The sequence below is a fragment of the Salvelinus fontinalis genome, chromosome 31 (assembly GCF_029448725.1).
Source record: "Salvelinus fontinalis isolate EN_2023a chromosome 31, ASM2944872v1, whole genome shotgun sequence".
Taxonomy (NCBI): domain Eukaryota; kingdom Metazoa; phylum Chordata; class Actinopteri; order Salmoniformes; family Salmonidae; genus Salvelinus; species Salvelinus fontinalis.
The window spans coordinates 29,426,690-29,451,388 of record NC_074695.1 but is presented as its reverse complement, the minus strand read 5'-3'; the positions used below and the strand labels follow the sequence as shown (position 1 = coordinate 29,451,388).

Below are 24,699 nucleotides of genomic sequence, written 5' to 3'. Positions count from 1 at the left end.
ATTTGTGGAGTGGTTGAAAAACGAGTTTTAATGACTCCAACCTAAGTGTATGTAAACTTCCGACTTCAACTGTACATGCACATCTAGTGTGTATGTGTTCTAATGTGTGACAAAGTGTGTGTATGTGTGTGTGCAATGTGTGTGTTTGTGTGCACAGGCATGTGTTCATGCCCAGGTCTCTAAAGAGGTGAGGTGACAGGCGGGTGTCAATCACTTCTCGCTCCCATACAAGACCACTCACCGTTGCCCCCCCCCCCCCCTCCCCCCTCCCGTCCTCCCCCCCTCCCCCCGTCCTCCTTGGCCCTGAGCCAGCCTGCCCCATGGTCAGCGTTCAGGGCTGGTACCCACAACGGAAATTTCTCACTCGGGCAGCTTCCTGCTGAGGCAACATGGGGTCACAACATGGGGTCAAACACTGTTCCCATCTTCCGTCTCACATCTCTGTGTCACATACTGAGTTGTCATCATAACCTTTGGCTATTGCTAGAAGTGGTTTGCACTTGCATGAGGTTCACATCTATTCGGTCCTGAATGATATTCTGCTGCTGTTTTTCTCTCGGCCCTTGCTCTTCGAAATGTTAAATATGCACAATTAGTGCAGGAATGCTTAACATAAGCAGGTCCCTTGCTCTTGGACGGAGCCTGGTATTCAGCTGGATCTAGGTCAGTCAGTGTGTAGCCAACAAAAGACAACAGTCTGCTTGGTGTGGGACAGAACAGACTGTCTCTGTCTGTCTGTCTGTCTGTCTGTCTGTCTGTCTGTCTGTCTGTCGGTCTCTCTCTCTCACAACAGATGGCAGGTTGTGCAGCTTGGTGTGGGACTCCCTCAACCTCATCATCACCTTTTTGCCTATAATAACCAAGCAGGGCCATGTAGTGACTTCCCTCCTTGTTGCAGTGGAGACCTTACCTTGAGCTCTTCCTCCATGTCCGTTACCCTCTTCTCCAGAGCCTGTTTTTCCTGAGGAGAGGAGGGGAAATGCTTTAGCAGGTAGTTCAGGTCAGAATCACAATCGACTTTAAGACTTCTACTTTTAAATTATGAGTTATTTTTCATTCCCACACATGATGATAAGCCCATAGTGGAATGAACAGACAGACACCAACACACTACAGTAAGATGACATGGAAAAGATCTGAAAAAAGAGACTGAGATCAGAAAAAAAGCAGAGAGTGGTAGACATGTAAATATCAAGCTGTCAGGATTGAAAGAGAATTGGAATGTTGATATCAAGGATATGAGGCATATGGCTTTGAGAAAACAAAGAAAGAGAAGCCCTCAAGATATATAACAAGTTATAGATACCCTTTTCTCTGATTCAAGTACAGTGGATCTTTCAGATAGTCTGTCCTGTTTCTGTAAGACAGAGTGCACAGTTATCACAAAGTGAAAAAATATATACAGTGGGTTGACTTAAAATGGGATAAAACAGAATTTGAAAACTTTGATGGTGATACACTGGTTCGTTTTCTTATCACCTTGCGGTTGCCTTGAACAATGTATTGTTCAAATGCAATATGCATGCTGTTGAGACGTGTGAACCATACTGAACTTAATTAAGATGGTCGACAGAAGGCTATGCAGGACTGTCTCCGTGTTTTGCTCAGTATTGAGCTTGGGGAGGGACTCTACTGGACTCTATCAGCCAATCAGATGCACTCCTACTGTACTGTACCTGGGTGACTTTGTCCAGCTGGGTGCGTATCTTGGTCAGCTCCTGTTTGCTATCATCCAGCCGGGACTTGAGCTTGTCATTCTCTGCTAAAGCATCTTCATACATCTGAAAGAGAACAAGTCAAAAGGTTAATGCTTATGTCACTTGGAGATACAGTACCTTGTCATGTGACAACATTTTCCCCCCAATAGGTCAGCTCTGATATCTCTGCATCAGGTGAATCAACAAGAAGTGGTATTGATCACTTTTTGCCCCATACAAAACTCTCTCCTGATTAAAACATGGATGGCACTGTATGTGGGAGAAAACAAACGCACATGTGGCATCTATTTATTTTATACTGAACAAAAATATAAACGCAGCATGTAAAGTGTTGGTCCTGTGTTTCATGAGCTGAAATAAAAGACCCCTAAAAAAAGTTATTTCTCTCACATTCTGTCTACAAATTTATTTACATCCATGTTAGTGAATATTTATCATTTGCCAAGATAATCCATGCACCTGACAGGTGTAGCATATCAAGAAGCTGATTAAACAGCATGATCATTACACAGGTGCACCTTGTGCTGGGGACAATAAAAGGCCACTCTAAAATATGCAGTTTTGTCATACAACACAATGCCACAGATGTTTCAAGTTTTGAGGGAGCGTGCAATTGGCATTCTGACTGCAGGAATGTTATGGTATGGGCAGGCATAAGCTACGGACAACGAACACAATTGCATTTTATCGATGGCAATTTGAATGCACAGAAATTCTGTGACGAGATCCTGAGGCCCATTGTGAGGCCCATTTTTGTAAGGTATCTGTGACCAACAGATGCATATCTGTATTCCCAGTCATGTGAAATCCATAGATTAGGACCTAATTAATTATTTAAATTGACTGATTTCCTTACATGAACTGTAACTCAGTAAATTCTTAGAAATTGTTGCATGTTAAATTTATATTTTTGTTCAGTATACCTTTATAACCTTTGTTTCCCTTCTGAGTTCTACAGTACCTTCTTGTAATCCCTGGAGCTGGTGTCGTCCTCAAGCTTGTTCAGCGCTGCCAATCTGGTTTCCCTGCGTGTGTAGGAGCTGGTTCTGCCCAGAGGTTCAGCCCTGCTGTCCCCACCACCAGAGTCCAACCTGGGAGGAAGGAGGAAGCACAGCTCCTTAAGTGGGAGGTGTACAACATCCAGCAACACAGCTGACATTACAACAGTGTTGGAACACTGACATACAAATATTTTTTGGGAGTGCTGTATGTGTTTCTCATGAAGCTAAAATACTAAAATAGCAGTCAGGTTTAGAAGAAAGCAAGAGAAGCAAGATCTGAATCTGTACATACCTTGATGCCCTGTCATGCTGAAAATGAACAGAGAAAAAACATGTTAGTGAAGTGTGGAAATGTATCACAAAAAGCTCTTAGTGCATATATGAAGTCCTTTTGACTTACTTTACAATACCATACTGGTTAGAACCAGCACAGTGGCTGAATCTGAGACATTTCATTTGTATGAAGTATCAACCAGAGACTTCAGACAGAGTAAAACATTTTCCATGAGGACACCATGAAGAAGAAAATAGAAACTTTATGTGACATCCAACCCACAATGTGTTTAGATGATTTGCATCCCAAAGGACAGGGATTGCATAGGCCAACGCAAGTGATCTGCTTGTGATATATAATTCACCGGGACTCTCCTGCTCTGACAGAGTTCACATAGGTAATACTTCTCCTGTAAACCCTGTTCATCTTTACGTGAGTGTTTGCCACGCAGATGCCTGCAGCGCAGAGATGACATCATGCGGCGAAAGGCCCCAGTTTACTGGGTGAGAGACTCCAAGTGATGACCTCAGGGTACATCATGCTGCTGATATCATACTGGTTGTGTCTCAAATGGCACCCTATTCCCTATATTGAGACCTACTTTTGACCAGAGCCCTATGGGGACATAGGGAATAATGTGCCATTCGGGACACGTACTGGCTTGACGTGATCTGGTCCTGACTAGATGACTGCATGGCTGCAAAGGCCCAGTCTGAGATGTATACTGCCTTTCCATTGGGTGAATTGTGTACAGATATGAGGCCTTTACTTAAATAAAGTGTAAAGTCTAGACTATGTTAGGTCCAAAATGTTTATCTTCAGTTTCCATCTGTGCGCTCCGTTCTTAGTGAATCAGGCACCAAATATGGTTGTCTGCACTCAATAATGACTAGGCCTATCTGATAGCATGGAAAGAGCCCTCTATGACAATCTGTTACGTGCTGGGAAGTTCCTTGCCAAGAGTCGATATACATGACCCATGGTGGCTGATCATTGATCAGTGCACATTACGACATGACACGGTACAGAGAAAAAAGTGAAATTGTGAAAAAGAGAGCGAGAGAGAGAGATAGTGTTTGATCTCCTTGTGATCTCTGCTTAGATATCATGTTCTCTTGCATTCTTTGAGATTAGGAGCTGTTCTCCTGCCTGGGTGAGAGACTCCTTTAAACACATAAAACAACAGATCAGCTTATTCCCTGGCCACTAGATCATATCCTGTTTGGAAACACTCTGGATGACACACTGGTCTGTCAGTGTTAGGGAAGCTGCTCTGAAAGTATAGTTTACCAAGCTATCAATTACTTCACACTGGAAGAAGTTGAGCTGCGCTAAAGTTAAGTGGAAAAATAGTTTAGAAAACTAAAGCTACTTTGAAAAAGTAGTTCCTTACATCAAAACTACATGTGAAAAACAATGATATTAGCTATAGCACATGCAGCAGCTACACTACCTGGAGTCCACATAACATGTAGAATACAGAACAGAGTACAGAACAGTTATAGACAAGAACAACATCAGATAATATTTCATGAAAATAAAAATCAAATAAATATATTCAGAGCATGAATTCTTTGGGACATGGAAACGTTGCTCAATTAGTATCAAGGGACCTAACGTGTGCCAGGAAAACATTCTCCACAACAGTGCACCACTGCCACCAGCCTGTACCGTTGACACCAGGCAGGATGGATCCATAGGCTCATGCTGCTTACACAATTCTTGCCATTCTCCTTTGACATCTCATCAACAAGCTGTCTCCGTCACCCAAATCCAGATAGCGGATGTTCTGAAAGAACTGCAAAATCTGGACCCCTACAAATCAGCCGGGCTAGACAATCTGGACCCTCTCTAAAATTATCTGCCGAAATTGTTGCAACCTCTATTACTAGCCTGTTCAACCTCTCTTTCATATCGTCTGAGATCCCCAAAGATTGGAAAGCTGACGCGGTCATAACCTTCTTCAAAGGGGGAGACACTCTGGACCCAAACTGTTACAGACCTATATCTATTCTACCCTGCCTTTCTAAGGTCTTCAAAAGCCAAGTTAACAAACAGATCACCGACCATTTTGAATCCCACCGTACCTTCTCCGCTATGCAATCTGGTTTCCGAGCTGGTCATGGGTGCACCTCAGCCACGCTCAAGGTCCTAAACGATATCATAACCGCCATCGATAAGAGACAATACTGTGCAGCTGTATTCATCGACCTGGCCAAGGCTTTTGATTCTGTCAATCACCACATTGTTATCGGCAGACTCAACAGCCTTGATTTCTCAAATGACTGCCTCGCCTGGTTCACCAACTACTTCTCAGACAGAGTTCAGTGTGTCAAATCGGAGGGCCACAGGGTTCAATCCTCGGGCCAACTCTTTTCTCTGTATACATCAATGATGTCGCTCTTGCTGCGGGTGATTCTCTGATCCACCTCTACGCAGACAACACCATTCTGTATACTTCTGGCCCTTCTTTGGACACTGTGTTAATGCCATACAACTCTCCTTCCGTGGCCTCCAACTGCTCTTGAATGCAAGTAAAACTAAATGCATGCTCTTCAACCGATCACTGCCCACACCTGACCACCCGTCCAGCATCACTACTCTGGACGGTTCTGACTTAGAATATGTGGACAACTACAAATACCTAGGTGTCTAGTTAGACTGTAAACTCTCCTTCCAGACTCACATTAAGCATCTCCAATCCAAAATGAAATCTAGAACCTGCTTCCTATTTCACAAAAATGCATACTTCACTTTTGCTGCCAAACATACCCTTGTTAAACTGACTATCCTACCGATCCTTGACTTCAGTGATGTCATTTACAAAATAGCCTCCAACACTCTACTCAGCAAATTGGATGCAGTCTATCACAGTGCCATCCGTTTTGTCACCAAAGCCCCATATACTACACACCACTGCGACCTGTATGCTCTCGTTGGCTGGCTCTCGCTTCATATTCGGCGCCAAACCCACTGGTTCCAGGTCATCTATAAGTCTTTGCTAGGTAAAGCCCTGCCTTATCTCAGCTCACTGGTCACCATAGCAGCACCCACCTATAGCACACGCTCCAGCAGGTATATTTAATTTGTTCTCAACTAGCCTACCTGGTTAAATAAAGGTGAAATAATAAAACATTTAAAAAATTGTTTTCACCCACAGGACCACCATAGTACCTGTGCCCAGAAAGCCAAGGTAATCTGTCTAAATGACTATCGCCCCGTAGCACTCACATCTGTAGCCATGAAATGGTTTGAAAGGCTGGTCATGGCTCACATCAACACCATCATCCCAGACATCCTGACCCACTCCAATTTGCATACCGCCCCAACAGATCCACAGATGACACAATCTCTATTGCACTCTACACTGCCCTTTCCAGCCTGGACAAAAGGAAAACCTACATGAGAATGCTGTTCATTGACTACAGCTCAGTATTCAACACCATAGTGCCCTCCAAGCTCATCACTAAGCTAAGTACCCTGGGATTAAACACTTCCCTCTGCAACTGCATCGTTTTCTTCCTGACAGTCCGCCCCCAAGTGTTGAGGGTAGGCAACAACACAACTGCCACTCTGACCCTCAACACGGGGGCCCCTCAGGGATGCGTTTTTAGTCTCCTCCTGTACTCCCTCTTCACCCACGACTGCGTGGCCAGGCACGACTCCAACACCATCAATAAGTTTGCCGATGACACTACAGTTGTATCCCTGATCATCGACGACGAGACAGCCTACAGGGAGGAGGTCAGAGACCTGGCAGTGTTGTGCCAGGACAACAACTTCTCCCTCAAAGTCAGCAAGACAAAGGAGCTGATCGTAGACTACAGGAAACGGAGGGCCAAGCACACCCCCATCCAGGTTTTGGCCTAGATTTTGGCCTTTCTAGGGAGTTTTTCCTAGCCGCCGTGCTTCTACACCTGCATTGCTTGCTGTTTGGGGTTTTAGGCTGGGTTTCTGTACAGCACTTCGAGATATTAGCTGATGTACGAAGGGCTATATAAAATAAACTTGATTGATCCACATCGACAGGGCTGCAGTGGAGCAGGTCAAGAGCTTCAAGTCCCTCGGTGTCCACATCACTATGGAATTATCATAGTTCAAACACACCAACACAGTCATGAAGAGGGCGCAACAACGCCTCTTCCCCTTCAGGAGGTTGAAAAGATTTGGCATGGGCCCTCAGATCCTTAACTAGTTCTACAGCTGCACCATTGAGAGCATCTTGACTGGCTGCATCACCTATTGGTATGGCCACTGTATGGCAACTGCTTGGCATCCGGCCGCAAGGCGTTACAGACGATAGTGCGTACAGTCCAGTACAGCACTGGGGCCAAGCTCCCTGTGTCAGAGGAAAGCCCGATAAATGTACAAAGACTACAGCAACCCAAGTCATACGTAGAGTGTTCTCTCTGCTACCGCACGGCAAGCGGTGCCGATGCACCAAGTCTTGAACCAACAGGACGCTGAACAGCTTCTACCCACAAGCCATAAGACTGCTAAATAGTTACTTAAATAGTTAACCAATAGCTACCCAAACTATCTGCATTGACCCTTTTTGCACTCTCTTTTGACTCATCACATACGCTACTGTTAATGTTTATTATCTATCCTGTTGCCTAGTGATTTTATCCCTACCTATATGTACATATCTAACTCAATTACCTCGTACCCCTGCACCTCGATTCGTTACTGGTACCCAGTGTATATAGCCAAGTTATCATTAATCATTGTGTATTTATTCCTCGTAGATTTAAAAAAATGTATTATAGATTTAAAAAAATGATCTGCATTGTTCAGAAGGGCCTGTAAGTAAGCATTTTACTGTTAGTCTGTCTACAACTGTTGTTTACAAAGCATGTGACAAACAAAATTTGATTTGATTTAACTGAAGGCCTCGATGCCGGTCGGTCTGCTTTATATAGCAAGCCACGGCCACATGACTCACTGTCTGTAAGAGCGAACCATTTTCGTGAACTGGGTGGTGTACCTAATAATCTGGCCGCTGAGTGCATATACATATGCATATTCTTATGTACTGTACAGTTAAATTAGATCTTTAGAAAGAGTAGAGACGTTGTGATACAAGATGTTGTTCATCTGTTTTTAAAGCTAAGCTTTGTTGTGAGTCTATGCAGGACAAACCAAGAGCAGAAGCAGACCTAAATGCCTGGTCTTTATTAGGAGGCTCATACACTGTTAGAGCCACATGGATTTTAGAGTGGGAGTAAATTCTAGGCGCACCATGAGAGACGTTCCTCTCCTCTGTGAATGTTTATACAGCACTGCTAAAGCTGCCTGGCCTTATGCGGTCATGTGTTAGTCTCCATCCAGCCTTGTCTCCATCCAGGGACAGAGAGCCAGTAAACTCTGATGAAGAAGGTCCAAGGATGGAAAAGGCAGGATGAGCGCTCTGATGAACTGTTCATACAACACTAACACTGGATGGTCTCATGTCTTTGACAACCTATACACAGTTTCACTGAAAGGCTATTCTATTCTGTTCGACCTTGACCTGGCCTGCAAGTCTCCGTAACGATTCTTACACTGTGAAAAATGGCTTGATAATCACTTCAAACACAGTAAGACATTACATGCAGTAGTCCTTTTACCACATGGAGCTGGCTTGGAGATTTTATTTATTGTTTTTTTCCTTCTTTTTAACCTTTAGTTAACTAGGCAAGTCAGTCAAGAATAAATTCTTATTTACAATGACGGCCTACCCCTGCCAAACCCTAACCCGGATGACACTGGGCCAATTGTGTGCCGCCCTATGGGACTCCCAATCACAGCCGGTTGTGATACAGCCTGGAATCGAACCAGGGTCTGTAGTGCCGCCTCTAGCACTGAGATGCAGTGCCTTAGACCGCAGCACCACTCGGGAGCTGGGGGACCTGAACATGTACCATAGTTTGGAAACCACAGATCTAGGTCATGCAGAAACATCCATTGTGACATTTCTAAATCTCCTTCCATTTTAGCTCCATTAGCCTTACAGTGAGCCAGGCCAGGCTCGGACGTCAGACACGTGGGATCTATTTCACAGAGCAGGATTTAATGAATTACAGAGAGGAATTTCTTAAATGTCTTTTGGACCGCTTTCTTTGCGGTGCGTACCGGCCTTGATTTCCACAGACGTTGATTTTTGGTCCAGTCCGTTCTGGATCAGCCTTGATTTTCCCAAAACATAGACGTCTATGTTTGGTTAAGATTTGGTTCAGTCTAGACCAGGCTTGATTTGGTCCAAACATTGATGTACAGTACCAGTCAAAAGTTTAAACACTCATTCAAGGGTTTTTCTTTATTTCTACTATTTTCTACATTGTAAAATAATAGTGAAGACATCACAACTATGAAATAACACATATGGAATCATGTACTAACCAAAAAAGTGTTAAACAAATCCAAATATATTTTATATTTGAGATTCTTCAAAGTAGCCACCCTTTGTCTTGATGACAGCTTTGCAAACTTTCAGCCAGAAATTTAAATGAATATGATTTCAACATCTGGAAAATACATAATATTCAATGTCCGGAAAATATGTATTTTCAACATCCGGAAAAGACGTCTTTTAACCTTTCATTTAGAAACTAAAATGAACCTATATTTAACGTCCAGAAAATATGTATTTTAGAGCAGGAGTGGACATGACAGAACTATTCTAGGTTTGCGGGGTATACGGCCACAGAACGACCACGACCAGGCCTGCAACTCTCCATAAAGATTAATACATTGATAAAAATGGCTTGATAATCACTTAAAGCACAGCAAGACACTAAATGCAGTAGTCCTTTTCAAGTACCCCCTGTTGCTGGCTTGGAGATAGCTGGGGTACCCGAACACAGTACCACAGATCTAGGTCATGCAGAAACATCCATTGTGACATTTCTAAATCTCCTTCCATTTTAGCTCCATAAGCCTTACAGTGAGCCAGGCCAGGCTCGGATGTCAGACAAGTGGGATCTATTTCACAGAGCAGGATTTAATGAATTACAGAGAGGAATTACCTAAATGTTTTGTTTCACTCTTGCCAAGTACATTTATTTCTAATTCATTTACAATGTGTATGCATCATGAAACATTGTAAACTTACAGAAACCTATTCCGTCTTCTGACTTACCAGGAGGCAATCCTGAAAGGGCAGCGGATAGAGATATGATGGGCACCTGCTGGCACTGCGCCTGGTCAAAGTTCTCTCTCTATTTATTTACAAAGCACCAGAATCTACATTTGAGGCTCCATAAGGCCTAGCAGTTGACTGGGGAGACATTCCACCAGGGTAGAAATAACAGCACAGCCTTAGATGAATGGAACTGGCCTGTGCTGAACGGGTGCGAGCCTGAACTGCACTGTGTGCTCTGTGTAAACACATGTCCAATTGGTTTACGACTCGTCACGACTAACCACCACACAGCAAGCTGGGGGTCTGCTGCTGTACTGGGCAGTACATGCGTTGGGGGTTGACTGGGATCCTTAGTACACTCCCAATATAAACACTCCCCAGTTAACAGCACTCCCTTCTATGCAGCCTGTAAAACCATCAGCATCACTCCCTCCTGCACACTACCTATGCTTTTTAATCAGCTCCTGACTGAGTCCCAGCTCTGATGCAAAGTCTATCATAGAGAGACTGCGCTTGATCTTATTGCTCTGCAAAGTGTTTCATTTCTTGAAGGACCTCTTTAATGGTCAGCCCTCCTCTCTCTTCTTTCTCACCCTCTCATCCCATAGGCTGCCTGCCTGGACTACTGCCCATTCACCCCACTGGAAAATATATTGCTTCCCCAGCTATTCACTGCAGATCTCTACCTTTTTTCCCTCCCCCTTCCACCTCTTCATTCTCTCCAGCCATTTCTGGATATAATTAAGGAATTACTGATATGAGTAAACAACTAAAGAACCTCCCCATTTTGGGTTATTATTCATCTCACTTGGAAGAGTTTTCCTCGTCCAAGTGAGAGGAGGTAGGACTTCGGGCCAAATCTCTCGTCTTTGCCGAAGAGTGACATGAAGCATTGCCTCTGAGGAGGCAGATGTGCTCGCTTGTTTACAGTCAAGGCCTGTTGCTTAATGTCTGCAGCTGTGCGGCACACAACACTTTTGCAGAAAGAAATGCACCAGGTTTTCATCATAAACAATGAGGAGAGTTCTAATATCACACCAACAGCAACGTGCCCTTCTGGAGATTTTTATCTCTCGCTTTCATTTTTCTCCCAGGAAAATATTGCCAATATTGGCTTTTTGCTGTGCTGACATCATGGACACGTAATGCCTGAGATCACTGTGGATATATATGAGAATGGAAAAGTACAGTTAATGAAAATAAAAGGATGGACAAAACAGTGACTGTATTCTTTGGAGTTCTCCTGACAGCATTGGAGGACTGTGATACTGTCAGTACTGTGGTAGTGGGGGGTCATGATATGGTACTGTCACGTCCTGACCATAGAGAGCCCTTATTTTCTATGGTAAAGTAGGTCAGGGCGTGACTGGGGGTTAGTCTAGTTTATATTTTCTATGTGGGGTTCTAGTTTTGTTTTTCTATGTTGGTGATTTTGTATGATTCCCAATTAGAGGCAGCTGGTATCGTTGTCTCTAATTGGGGATCATATTTAGGTAGCTTTTTTCCACCTGTGTTTTGTGGGATATTGTTTATGTGTAGTTGCATGTTAGCACTCCATTATCGTCACGTTTCGTTTATTTCTTTATTGTTTTGTTTTGTGTGTTTCTCTATTAAATATGTGGAAACCATATCGCGCTGCACCTTGGTCCGATGATTATTCCAGCGAACGTAACAGGTACTGTCAGTACAGTGGTAGTGGGGGATCATAATACGGTACTGTAGTAGTGGGGGATGGGGGGTTCATGATACAATACTGTGGTAGTGGGGGGTCATGATACGGTACTGTAGTATGGGGAGGTTGTGATATGGTACTGCCAGTACTGTGGTAGTGGGGGGTCATGATACGGTACTGTAGTAGTGGGGGGGGGGGGGGTCATGATGCAATACTGTGTTAGTGGGTGGTCAAGATATCGTACTGTCAGTACTGTGGTAGTGGGGGGGGGGGGTCATGATACGGTACTGTAGTTGTGGGGAGGTGGGGGTCATGATACTGTACTGTCAGTATTGTGGTAGTGGGGGGGTCATGATACGGTACTGTAGTAGTGGGGGGGGGGGGTCATGGTACGGTACTGTAGTGGGGTGGGGGGGGGTCATGATACGGTACTGTCAGTATTGTGGTAGTGGGGGGGTCATGATACGGTACTGTAGTAGTGGGGGGGGGGGGGGGGGGGGTCATGATACGGTACTGTCAGTATTGTGGTAGTGGGGGGGTCATGATACAGTACTGTAGTAGTGGGGTGGGGGGGGGGGGCGGTCATGATACGGTACTGTCAGTATTGTGGTAGTGGGGGGGTCATGATACGGTACTGTAGTAGTGGGGGGGGGGGGGGGGGGGGGGCATGATACGGTACTGTAGTGGGGGGGGGGGCATGATACGGTACTGTAGTGGGGGGGGGGGGGGGGTCATGATACGGTACTGTCAGTATTGTGGTAGTGGGGGGGTCATGATACGGTACTGTAGTAGTGGGGGGGGGGGGGTCATGATACGGTACTGTCAGTATTGTGGTAGTGGGGGGGTCATGATACGGTACTGTAGTAGTGGGGGGGGGGGGGGTCATGATACGGTACTGTCAGTATTGTGGTAGTGGGGGGGTCATGATACGGTACTGTAGTAGTGGGGGGGGGGGTCATGATACGGTACTGTCAGTATTGTGGTAGTGGGGGGGTCATGATACGGTACTGTAGTAGTGGGGGGGGGGTCATGATACGGTACTGTCAGTATTGTGGTAGTGGGGGGGTCATGATACGGTACTGTAGTAGTGGGGGGGGGGGGGGGGGTCATGATACGGTACTGTCAGTATTGTGGTAGTGGGGGGGTCATGATACGGTACTGTAGTAGTGGGGGGGGGGGGTCATGATACGGTACTGTCAGTATTGTGGTAGTGGGGGGGTCATGATACGGTACTGTAGTAGTGGGGGGGGTCATGATACGGTACTGTCAGTATTGTGGTAGTGGGGGGGTCATGATACGGTACTGTCAGTATTGTGGTAGTGGGGGGGTCATGATACGGTACTGTAGTAGTGGGGGGGGGGGGGGCATGATACGGTACTGTAGTGGGGGGGGGGGTCATGATACGGTACTGTCAGTATTGTGGTAGTGGGGGGGTCATGATACGGTACTGTAGTAGTGGGGGGGGGGGTCATGATACGGTACTGTCAGTATTGTGGTAGTGGGGGGGTCATGATACGGTACTGTAGTAGTGGGGGGGGGGGTCATGATACGGTACTGTCAGTATTGTGGTAGTGGGGGGGTCATGATACGGTACTGTAGTAGTGGGGGGGGGGTCATGATACGGTACTGTCAGTATTGTGGTAGTGGGGGGGTCATGATACGGTACTGTAGTAGTGGGGGGGGGGGGGGGTCATGATACGGTACTGTCAGTATTGTGGTAGTGGGGGGGTCATGATACGGTACTGTAGTAGTGGGGGGGGGGGGGTCATGATACGGTACTGTCAGTATTGTGGTAGTGGGGGGGTCATGATACGGTACTGTCAGTATTGTGGTAGTGGGTTCGTAGCTTCAACCCCGCAGCACACACACATCAATTGACTAATGGACTGTTGAAAGTATTTTTTTTCCTCTTGCTTTGTTTGCAAATTCAGTATTATGTCTATCTCTGATAAGCTACACAGGAAAGGGCTGAAAATAGCCCATATTAATATATGTAGCCTTAGAAATAAGGTTCATAAAATCAATAACTTGCTCACATCAGATAACATTCATATATTAGCCATTTCTGAGACTCACTAAGATAATTAATTTGGTGACACAGCAGTAGCAATACAAGGATATAACATCTATAGAAGAGACAGAAATGCTTATGGGGGAGGTGTTGCTGTATATATTCAGAGCCATATCCCTGTAATGCTTAGAGAAGATCTTATGTCAAGTGTTATTGAGGTGTTGTGGTTGCAGGTTCACTTGGCACATCTAAAGCCTTTTCTTTCGGGGTGATGCTATAGGCTACCACGTGCCAACAGTCAGTATCTAAATAATATGTGTGAAATGCTTGATAGTGTATGTGATGTAAACAGAGAGGTCTACTTTCTTGGGGACCTGAATATTGACTGGCTTTCATCAAGCTATCCGCTCAAGAGAAAGTTTCTTACTGTAACCAGTGCCTGTAACCTGGTTCAGGTTATTAATCAACCTACCAGGGTGTTTACAAACACTACAGGAACATGGTCATCCACATGTATCGATCACATTTTTACTAATACTGTAGAACTTTGTTCTAAAGCTGTATCCATACCCATTAGATGCAGTGATCCCAATATAGTGGCTATATCCATGAAAGCCAAAGTTCCAAAAGCTGGGCATAAAATAGTGTATTAGAGATCATACAAACATTTTTGCTGTGACTCATGTGGATGATATTAAAAATATTTGTTGGTCTGATGTGATTAATGAGGAGCATCCAGATGCTGCAATTGATACATTTATTAAATTGCTTCTTCCAATTATTGATAAACATGCACCTGTATAAGAAACCGACTGTTAGAACTGTTAAGGCTCCATGGATTGATGAGGGATTGAAAAACGGTATGGTTGAAAGAGATGGGGCAAAAGGAGTGGCTAATAAGTCTGGCTGCACATCTGACTGGCTTACTGCCTATTGAGAAATTGTGACTAAACTCAATAAAAAGAAGGAACTATATTATGAAGCCAAGATCAATGATATAAAGAACTATGGAAAAAGACTTGGGAGTACTTCAAATTAAATTATGGGCAGAAAGACAAATTGAACGACATCTTTCATTGAATCAGATGGCTTATTCATCACAAAACCATTTGACATTGCCAATTATTTTAATCATTATTTCATTGGCAAAGTGGGTAAACTTAGGCAGGAAATGCCAACAACGAACAGTGAGCCATTGTATTCATGCATAAAAAAATTATGAAAGAAAAGCATTGCAAGTTTGAATTTTGTAAAGTTAGAGTTAGTTAGGAGAGGTGGAAAAATTATTGTTATCGATCAATAATGACAAACCTCCTGGCATTAACAACTTAGATGGAAAGCTACTGAGGATGGTAGCTGACTCTATATCCACTCCTATCTGTCATATTTATAATCTGAGCCAAGAGGAAAGTCTTTGTCCTCAGGCCTGGAGGGACGCCAAAATAATTCCGCTACCCAAGAGTGGTAAAGCGGCCTTTACTGGTTCTAACAGCAGACCTATGAGCCTGCTGCCAGCTCTTAGCAAACTGTTGGAAAAAATTGTATTTGACCAAATACAATTCTTTCAGCATAGAAGGGCACTCAACATGTACTGTACTGACACAAATGACTGATGATTGGTTGAAAGAAAAGCATAATACAAAGATTGTGGGAGCTGTATTGTTAGATTTCAGTGCAGCCTTTGATATGATTGACCATAACCTGTTGTTGAAAAAACTTATGTGTTAGTGCTTTTCAACCTCTGCCATATTGTGGATTCAGAGCTATCTATCTAATAGAACTAAAAGGGTTTTCTTTATTGGAAGCTTCTCTAATGTCAAACATGTAAAGTGTAGTGTACCGCAGGGCAGCTCTCTAGGCCCTCTACTCTTTTCTATTTTTACCAATGACCTGCTAAATCAAATCAAATTTTATTAGTCACATGCGCTGAATACAACAGGTGTAGACCTTACAGTGAAATGCTTACTTACGAGCCCCTATCCAATAGTGAAGTTTCAAAAAATACGAATAAGAATAAGAGAAGTAACAAGTAATTAAAGAGCAGTAGTAACACATGACACTATATACAGGGGGTTGCCGGTACAGAGTCAATGTGCGGAGGCACTGGATAGTTGAGGCATTAAACAAATCTAATCAAATGTTATTACATGTTAGTCACATGCACCGAATACAACAGGTGTAGACCTTACAGTGAAATGCTTACTTACGAGCCCCTAACCAACAATGCAGTTTAAAAAATACAGAAAATAATAAGAAATAAAAGTAAAAAGTAATTAAAATGCAGCAGTAAAATAACAATAGCTAGACTATATACAGGGGTTACCGGTACAGAGTCAATGTGCGGGGGCACCAGTTAGTTGAGGTGAAATGTACATGTAGGTAGAGTTATTAAAGTGACTATGCATAGATGATAACAACAGAGTAGCAGCGGAGAGGGGGGGGGGGGGGGCAATGCAAATAGTCTGAGTAGTCATTTGATTAGGTGTTCAGGAGTCTTATGGCTTGGGGGTAGAAGCTGTTTAGAAGCCTCTTGGACCTAGACTTGGTGATCTGGTACCTCTTGCTGTGCGGTAGTAGAGAGAACAGTCTATGATGAGGGTGGATGTGTTGTTACCTACCCTTACCACCTGAGGGCGGCCCGTCAGGAAGTCCTGGATCCAGTTGCAGAGGGAGGTGTTTAGTCCCAGGGTCCTTAGCTTATTGATGAGCTTTGAGGGCACTATTGTGTTGAACGCTGAGCTGTAGTCAATGAATAGCATTCTCACATAGGTGTTCCTTTTGTCCAGGTGGGAAAGGGCAGTGTGGAGTGCAATAGAGATTGCATCATCTGTGGATCTGTTGGGGCGGTATAAAAATTGGAGTGGGTCTAGGGTTTCTGGGATAATGGTGTTGATGTGAGTCATAGTCGGTAGTCATTTAGGCAGGTTACCTAACAAAGCATGTGTCTCCGTGTATGCTGATGACTCAACCATATACGCATCAGCAACCACAGCTAAAGTCACTGAAACCCTTAACAAAGAGTTGCAGTCTGTTTTGGAATGGGTGGCCAGTAATTAATGGTCCTGAACATCTCTAAAACTAAGAGCATTGTATTTTGTTCAAATAATTTCTAGACCTCATCTGAATCTGGTAATGAATGGTGTGGCTGTTGAACAAGTTGAAGAGACTAAATTACATGGCGTTACCTTAGATTGTAAACTGTCATGGTCAACATATAGATTCAATGGTTGTAAAGATGGGGAGAGGTCTGGCAGTAGTAAAAAGATGCTCTGCTTTTTTGACACCACACTCCAAAAAGCAAGTTCTGCAGGATCTAGTTTTGTCTAATCTTGATTATTGTCCAGTCGTGTGGTCCAGCGCTGCAAGGAAATACCTAGTTCATCTGCAGCTGGCCCAGAACAGAGCGTCACATTTTGCTCTTCATTGTAATCAGAGGGCTGATATACAGTTGAAGTCGGAAGTTTACATACACTTACATTGGAGTCATTAAAACTCATTTTTCAACCACTCCAAAAATTTCTTGTTAACAAACTACAGTTTTGGCAAGTCGGTTAGGACATATTTTTTGTGTATGACAAGTAATATTTCCAACAATTGTTTACAGACAGATTATTTCATTTATAATTCACTGTATCACAATTCCAGTGGGTCAGAAGTTTACATACACTAAGTTGACTGTGCCTTTAAACAGCTTGGAAAATTCCAGAAAATGATGTTAACCTTTCTCACCCAGGGGTTCCGCTACCCAGGGGTTCCGCTTTTTTTGAAATATTTAACTTTCACACATTAACAAGTCCAATACGGCAAATGAAAGATAAACATCTTGTGAATCCAGCCAACGTGTCCGATTTTTAAAATGTTTTACAGCGAAAACACAACATATATTTATGTTAGCTCACCACCAAATCCAAAAAAGCACAGACATTTTTTCACAGCAAAGATAGCTTTCACAAAACCCACAAATAGAGATAAAATGAATCACTAACCTTTGAACCTCTTCATCAGATGAGTCATATGACATCATGTTACACAATACATTTATGTTTTGTTCGATAATGTGCATATATATAAAAGAAATCTCAGTTTACATTTGCGAGTTACGTGCAGTAATGTTTTGATTCCAAAACATCCGGTGATTTTGCAGAAATACTCATAATAAACATTGATAAAAGATGCAAGTGTTATTCACAGAATTAAAGATAAACTTATCCTCTATGCAACCGCTGTGTCAGATTTCAAAATAAACTTTACGGAAAAAGAATAATCTGAGAACGGCGCTCAGAGCACAATCCAGCCAAAGAAATAGTCGCCATTTTGGCGTCAACAGAAGCTACAAAAACACTATAAATATGCACTTACCTTCGAATAACTTCATCAGAAGGCACTCCCAGGATTCCCAGTTCGACAATAAATGATTGAAAAGTTCCATAAAGCCCATCATTTAGCCACTTGTTGTTAGCATGTTCAGCCCACTAATCCATTTTTATGACGCACGAGCAATCCCTCCAGACAAAAACTCAAAAAGTTCCGTTACAGGTCATAGAAACAAGTCAAATGATGTATGCAATCCATATTTAGGATGTGTTTAACAGTAATCATCAATAAGGATCCAACCGGAGAATTTCATTGTCTGAAGAAAGAGCAATGGACCGAGAGCACTCTCTCTCGCTCGTGCGCAAAATGAGACGGAGAATTTCTGAAGACCACTCAGTAAAATAGCTCCTATGAGCCTCTCCTTTATAGTAGAATCATATAACCAAAATCTAAAGACCGTAACATCTAGTGGAAGCCCTAGGAAGTGTTTGCTTATCCATAACTATAAGGGGTATCATTTGGCACTGTCTTGAAAACCGAGTTCTCACTTCCTGTTTGGAAGTCTTCTCAGGTTTTTGTCTGCCAAATGAGTTCTGTTATACTTACAGACATAATTCAAACAGTTTTAGAAACTTCAGAGTGTTTTCTATACAATAGTAATAATAATATGCATGTATTACCTTCTGGGGCAGAGTAGGAGGAAATTCAGTTTGGGTACGCAATTCGTTCAAAGTGGAAATGCTGCCCCCTGTCCATAACTGTTATTAAGGCTTTAGAAGCTTTTGATAGGCTAATTGACATAATTTGAGTCAATTGGAGGTGTACCTGTGGATTTATTTCAAGGCCTTCCTTCAAACTCAGTGCCTCTCTGCTTGAAATCAAGGGAAAATCAAGGGGACCACGCAGCCGTCATACCGCTCAGGAAGGAGACGCGTTCTGTCTCCTAGAGATTAACATACTTCGGTGCGAAAAGAAGTGCAAGTCAATCCCAGAACACCAGCAAAGGACCTTGTGAAGATGCTGGAGGAAACAAGTACAAAAGTATCTATATCCACAGTAAAACGAGTCCTATATCGACGTAACCTGAAAGGCCGTTCAACAAGGAAGAAGCCACTGCTCCAACACCGCCATAAAAAAGTCAGACTACAGTTTGCAACTGCAGATAGGGACAAAGATTGTACTTTTTGGAAAAATGTCCTCTGGTCTGATGAAACAAAAACAGAACTGTTTGGCCATAAAGACCATCGTTATGTTTGGAGGAAAAAGGGGGAGAATTGCAAGCCGAAGAACACCATCCCAACCGTGAAGCACAGGGGTGGCAGCATCATGTTGTGGGGGTGCTTTGCTGCAGGAGGGACTGGTGCACTTCACAAAATAGATGGCTTCATGAGGAAGGAAAAGTATGTGGATATATTGAAGCAACATCTCAAGAGATCTGTCAGGAAGTTAAAGCTTGGTCGCAAATGGGTCTTCCAAATGGACAATGACCCCAAGTATACTTCCAAAGTTGTGGCAAAATGGCTTAATGACAACAAAGTCAAGGTATTGGAGTGGCCATCACAAAGCCCTGACCTCAATCCTATAGAACATTTGTGGGCAGAACTGAAAAAGCGTGTGCGAGCAAGGAGGCCTACAAACCTGACTCGGTTACACCAGCTCTGTCAGGAGGAATGGGCCAAAATTCACCCAACTTATTGTGGGAAGCTTGTGGAAGGCTACCCAAAACGTTGGACCCAAGTTAAACAATTTAAAGGCAATGCTACCAAATACTAATTGAGTGTATGTAAAATTCTGACCCACTGGGAATGTGATGAAAGAAATAAGCGCTGAAATAAATCATTTTCTCTACTATTATTCTGACATTTCACATTCTTAAAATAAAGTGGTGATCCTAACTGACCCAAAACAGGGAATTTTTTACTAGGATTAAATGTCAGGAATTGTGAAAAACTGAGTTTAAATGTATTTGGCTAAGGTGTATGAAAACTTCCAACTTCAACTGTACATACTATGCATGCCAGTTTCTCTTGGCTAAGAGTTGAGGAGAGACTGACTGCATTACTTCTTTTTATAAGAAAAATTGTGTTGAAAAACCCAAATTGTTTGCATAGTCAACTTACACAAACTCTGACACACACACTTATCCCACCAGTTTTGCCACCAGGGGTCTTTTCACAGTCTCCAAATCCAGAACAAATTACAGTATTATATAGCACCCTTATTGCATGGAACTTCCTTCCATCTCATATTGCTCAAATAAACAGCATAAAGCAACACCTCACGGCACAACGCCTCTCCCCTATTTGACCTAGATAGTTTGTGTGTATGCATTGATATGTAGGCTATGTGTGTCTTTACATTTTTTTTATGTAGTTCTGTCCTTGAGCTGTTCTTGTCTATTGAGGTTCTATATTATGTCATTCTGTATTATGTTTCATGTTTTGTGTGGACCCCAGGAAGAGTAGCTGCTGCTTTTGCAACAACTATTGGGGATCCTAATAAAATACCAAATACGGTACTGTGGTAGTGGGGGGTCATGATATGGTACTGTCAGTACTGAGGTAGTGGGTGGTCATGATACGGTTCTGTCAGTACTGAGGTAGTGGGTGGTCATTATACGGTACTGTCAGTACTGAGGTAGTGGGTGGTCATGATACGGTTCTGTCAGTACTGAGGTAGTGGGTGGTCATGATACGGTACTGTCAGTACTGCGGTAGTGGGTGGTCATGATATGGTACTGTCAGTACTGAGGTAGTGGGTGGTCATGATACGGTTCTGTCAGTACTGAGGTAGTGGGTGGTCATTATACGGTACTGTCAGTACTGAGGTAGTGGGTGGTCATGATACGGTACTGTCAGTACTGAGGTAGTGGGTGGTCATGATACGGTACTGTCAGTACTGCGGTAGTGGGTGGTCATGATACGGTACTGTCAGTACTGAGTGGTCATGACACGGTACTGTCAGTACTGAGGTAGTGGGTGGTCATGACACGGTACTCAGTACTGAGGCAGTGGGTGGTCATGATACGGTACTGTCAGTACTGAGGTAGTGGGTGGTCATGATACGGTACTGTCAGTACTGAGGTAGTGGGTGGTCATGATACGGTACTGTCAGTACTGAGGTAGTGGGTGGTCATGATACGGTTCTGTCAGTACTGAGGTAGTGGGTGGTCATGACACGGTACTGTCAGTACTGAGGTAGTGGGTGGTCATGATACGGTACTGTCAGTACTGAGGTAGTGGGTGGTCATGATACGGTACTGTCAGTACTGAGGTAGTGGGTGGTCATGACACGGTACTGTCAGTACTGAGGTAGTGGGTGGTCATGATACGGTACTGTCAGTACTGCGGTAGTGGGTGGTCATGATACGGTACTGTCAGTACTGAGGTAGTGGGTGGTCATGATACGGTACTGTCAGTACTGAGGTAGTGGGTGGTCATGATACGGTACTGTCAGTACTGCGGTAGTGGGTGGTCATGATACGGTACTGTCAGTACTGCGGTAGTGGGTGGTCATGACACGGTACTGTCAGTACTGAGGTAGTGGGTGGTCATGATACGGTACTGTCAGTACTGCGGTAGTGGGTGGTCATGATACGGTACTGTCAGTACTGAGGTAGTGGGTGGTCATGATACGGTACTGTCAGTACTGAGGTAGTGGGTGGTCATGATACGGTACTGTCAGTACTGCGGTAGTGGGCGGTCATGATACGGTACTGTCAGTACTGCGGTAGTGGGTGGTCATGATACGGTACTGTCAGTACTGAGGTAGTGGGTGGTCATGATACGGTTCTGTCAGTACTGAGGTAGTGGGTGGTCATGACACGGTACTGTCAGTACTGAGGTAGTGGGTGGTCATGATACGGTACTGTCAGTACTGAGGTAGTGGGTGGTCATGATACGGTACTGTCAGTACTGAGGTAGTGGGTGGTCATGACACGGTACTGTCAGTACTGAGGTAGTGGGTGGTCATGATACGGTACTGTCAGTACTGCGGTAGTGGGTGGTCATGATACGGTACTGTCAGTACTGAGGTAGTGGGTGGTCATGATACGGTACTGTCAGTACTGAGGTAGTGGGTGGTCATGATACGGTACTGTCAGTACTGCGGTAGTGGGTGGTCATGATACGGTACTGTCAGTACTGCGGTAGTGGGTGGTCATGACACAGTACTGTCAGTACTGAGGTAGTGGGTGGTCATGATACGGTACTGTCAGTACTGCGGTAGTGGGTGGTCATGATACGGTACTGTCAGTACTGAGGTAGTGGGTGGTCATGATACGGTACTGTCAGTACTGAGGTAGTGGGTGGTCATGATACGGTACTGTCAGTACTGCGGTAGTGGGCGGTCATGATACGGTACTGTCAGTACTGCGGTAGTGGGTGGTCATGATACGGTACTGTCAGTACTGCAGTAGTGGGTGGTCATGATACGGTACTGTCAGTACTGCGGTAGTGGGTGGTGATGATACGGTACTGTCAGTACTGTGGTAGTGGGGAGGTCATGATACGGTACTGTCAGTACTGCGGTAGTGGGTGTTCATGATACGGTACTGTCAGTACTGCGGTAGTGGGTGGTCATGACACGGTACTGTCAGTACTGCGGTAGTGGGGAGGTCATGATACGGTACTGTCAGTACTGCGGTAGTGGGTGGTCATGATACGGTACTGTCAGTACTGAGGTAGTGGGTGGTCATGATACGGTACTGTCAGTACTGCGATAGTGGGTGGTCATGATACGGTACTGTCAGTACTGAGGTAGTGGGTGGTCATGATACGGTACTGTCAGAACTGAGTGCTCATGACACGGTACTGTCAGTACTGCGGTAGTGGGGAGGTCATGATCGTTTAGCCCCTGATTCTGTGCCTCTCTAACACGGAATCCCATTACTTCCATCTGAAAACCCATTTCTTCTTGTTTTTTTAAAATGATTTAAACGAGCATATATTGCTACTAAAGGAAAGGCAACACCATGAAATAATGCAGTAATAAATAACACATCAGTAAATGTCAATCATATCAATAAATAAAACATGAGAAAAAGACATTCTGAAAAACAACAACAGGAAATGGCAGATGGAATATTTCAATCCAAAAGTATTTTCCAGAATAAGCGGCCATGTGCACAGCACTTGCACAGCACACACAGCAGATACTCCCTCCTTCCCTCTCTCTCTTTCAAGGGTTGTGAAACACTCAAGTGGTTGGAACAGTGACCTGTCCAATCATGTGTTAAGGAGCCTCCAGAGCACACATCTAAATACATACAGTACCAGTCAAAAGTTTGGACACACCCACTCATTCAAGTTTTTTGGTTGTTATTTTTTTACCATTTTCTACATTGTAGTATAATAGTGAAGACATCAAAACTATGAAATAACACATATGGAATCGTGTAGTAACCAAAAAAGTGTTAAACAAATCTTCTTCAAGGTAGCCACCCTTTGCCTTGCTTTACATCCTGCCTAAGAACAGCTCTTAGCCGTGGTATATTAGCCATATACCACACCCCCTCGTGCCTTATTGCTTAATTAACACCCATGTACTGTAAGGTGTTTTGTTTAGGTTTAATGAAAATGGATATTGGATTAGCACACTACAGATGTGACAATTCCAATAGGAGCTGGGAGTAAACCGGACACAACTTAATCAGCCTTTAAGAGCCTTTGATAGCTACACGTCGCCTTAGAGTCACACACCCACACACAGTTAATTAGGGATAATCAGTGATACTCTGAGACAGATGCAAAATCTTAGGAATTCATACGAACAGAAAGCGCTTGTTTCTACAGTTTAAATAAGTTTAAAGCGGAAAAACCATGACTACTCTGAAGTTCCGACAGAGAGAAGAAAGTTAGGGTCTTACTCTGAAGTTCTTGGCGGTAGGAGAGGGTGAAGAGGGTGGTGAGTCGGACAGAGACTTCCTAGTCCTGGACAGCTCCTTGGTGCGGGGGTACATAGATGACATCTCCACACTCTACCCAGGACACAGAGGCAAGTCTGGTTAAGCCTCTACAGTAACATCCACAGATAGAGGCTTCCAATCCAGAACAGACAACAGCTGCACAGATCCACAGATCTCCTCTTAGGCTACGACTGTGCAGACACCTATGGCTGTTGTTGCTGCTGCGCTCATCCTGACTGGGGATCCTGACCAACAGGTGTGTGTGAGGAGCCCGCTCCACAGTCCAGAGGGCTGGAGAGAGAGACCACTGCTAACTTTAGAAATATTGCTGCTGATATGACCTACCTTCCCTTCTTCCTCCACAAAGTAAAGACAGCAAAGTGATCATTGGACAATAATGAAAACAACCAAAATAGCTATTTCTCCTCTTGGCTAGTACAACTCCTACAAAGACATGCACCTCTGTTTTTCTTAAAAAGTAGACAAATCAACTTAGTTGAGGATTGTTGGACCACAGCTTCAGCACTCCGAGACCCTTTCGTACATCAAAGTGGACACAACACACTAAGTCCTCACATCCAAAGATAAACCCAACCACAGTGAAAAGTTTGTTCCAGATGATCTCTTATCCCATGTTTCTCTAAATATCCACTCTCTCTCCTTTTACCTCCCCCTCTTTCT

General features: G+C 43.9%; 1 protein-coding gene across 3 annotated transcripts in view; it reads right to left on the bottom strand.

Annotated features, from left to right (window-relative positions):
• The window catches only part of LOC129830001 (protein phosphatase 1 regulatory subunit 12B-like), a 46,346-nt gene that overhangs the window by 6,062 nt on the left and 15,585 nt on the right, over positions 1-24,699 (bottom strand). For 2 of the 3 annotated variants that reach the window (XM_055892113.1, XM_055892114.1), the window contains exons 6-10: positions 3,012-3,028; positions 2,680-2,809; positions 1,677-1,781; positions 1,307-1,357; positions 911-961 (exon numbers count right to left, since the gene is read on the bottom strand). In XM_055892113.1, coding sequence (XP_055748088.1) covers positions 911-961; positions 1,307-1,357; positions 1,677-1,781; positions 2,680-2,809; positions 3,012-3,028 — 354 coding nt within the window. Of the gene's footprint in view, positions 1-292; positions 377-910; positions 962-1,306; positions 1,358-1,676; positions 1,782-2,679; positions 2,810-3,011; positions 3,029-24,699 lie in introns of those variants that run through there. The other variant, XM_055892115.1, reaches the window with a different exon arrangement.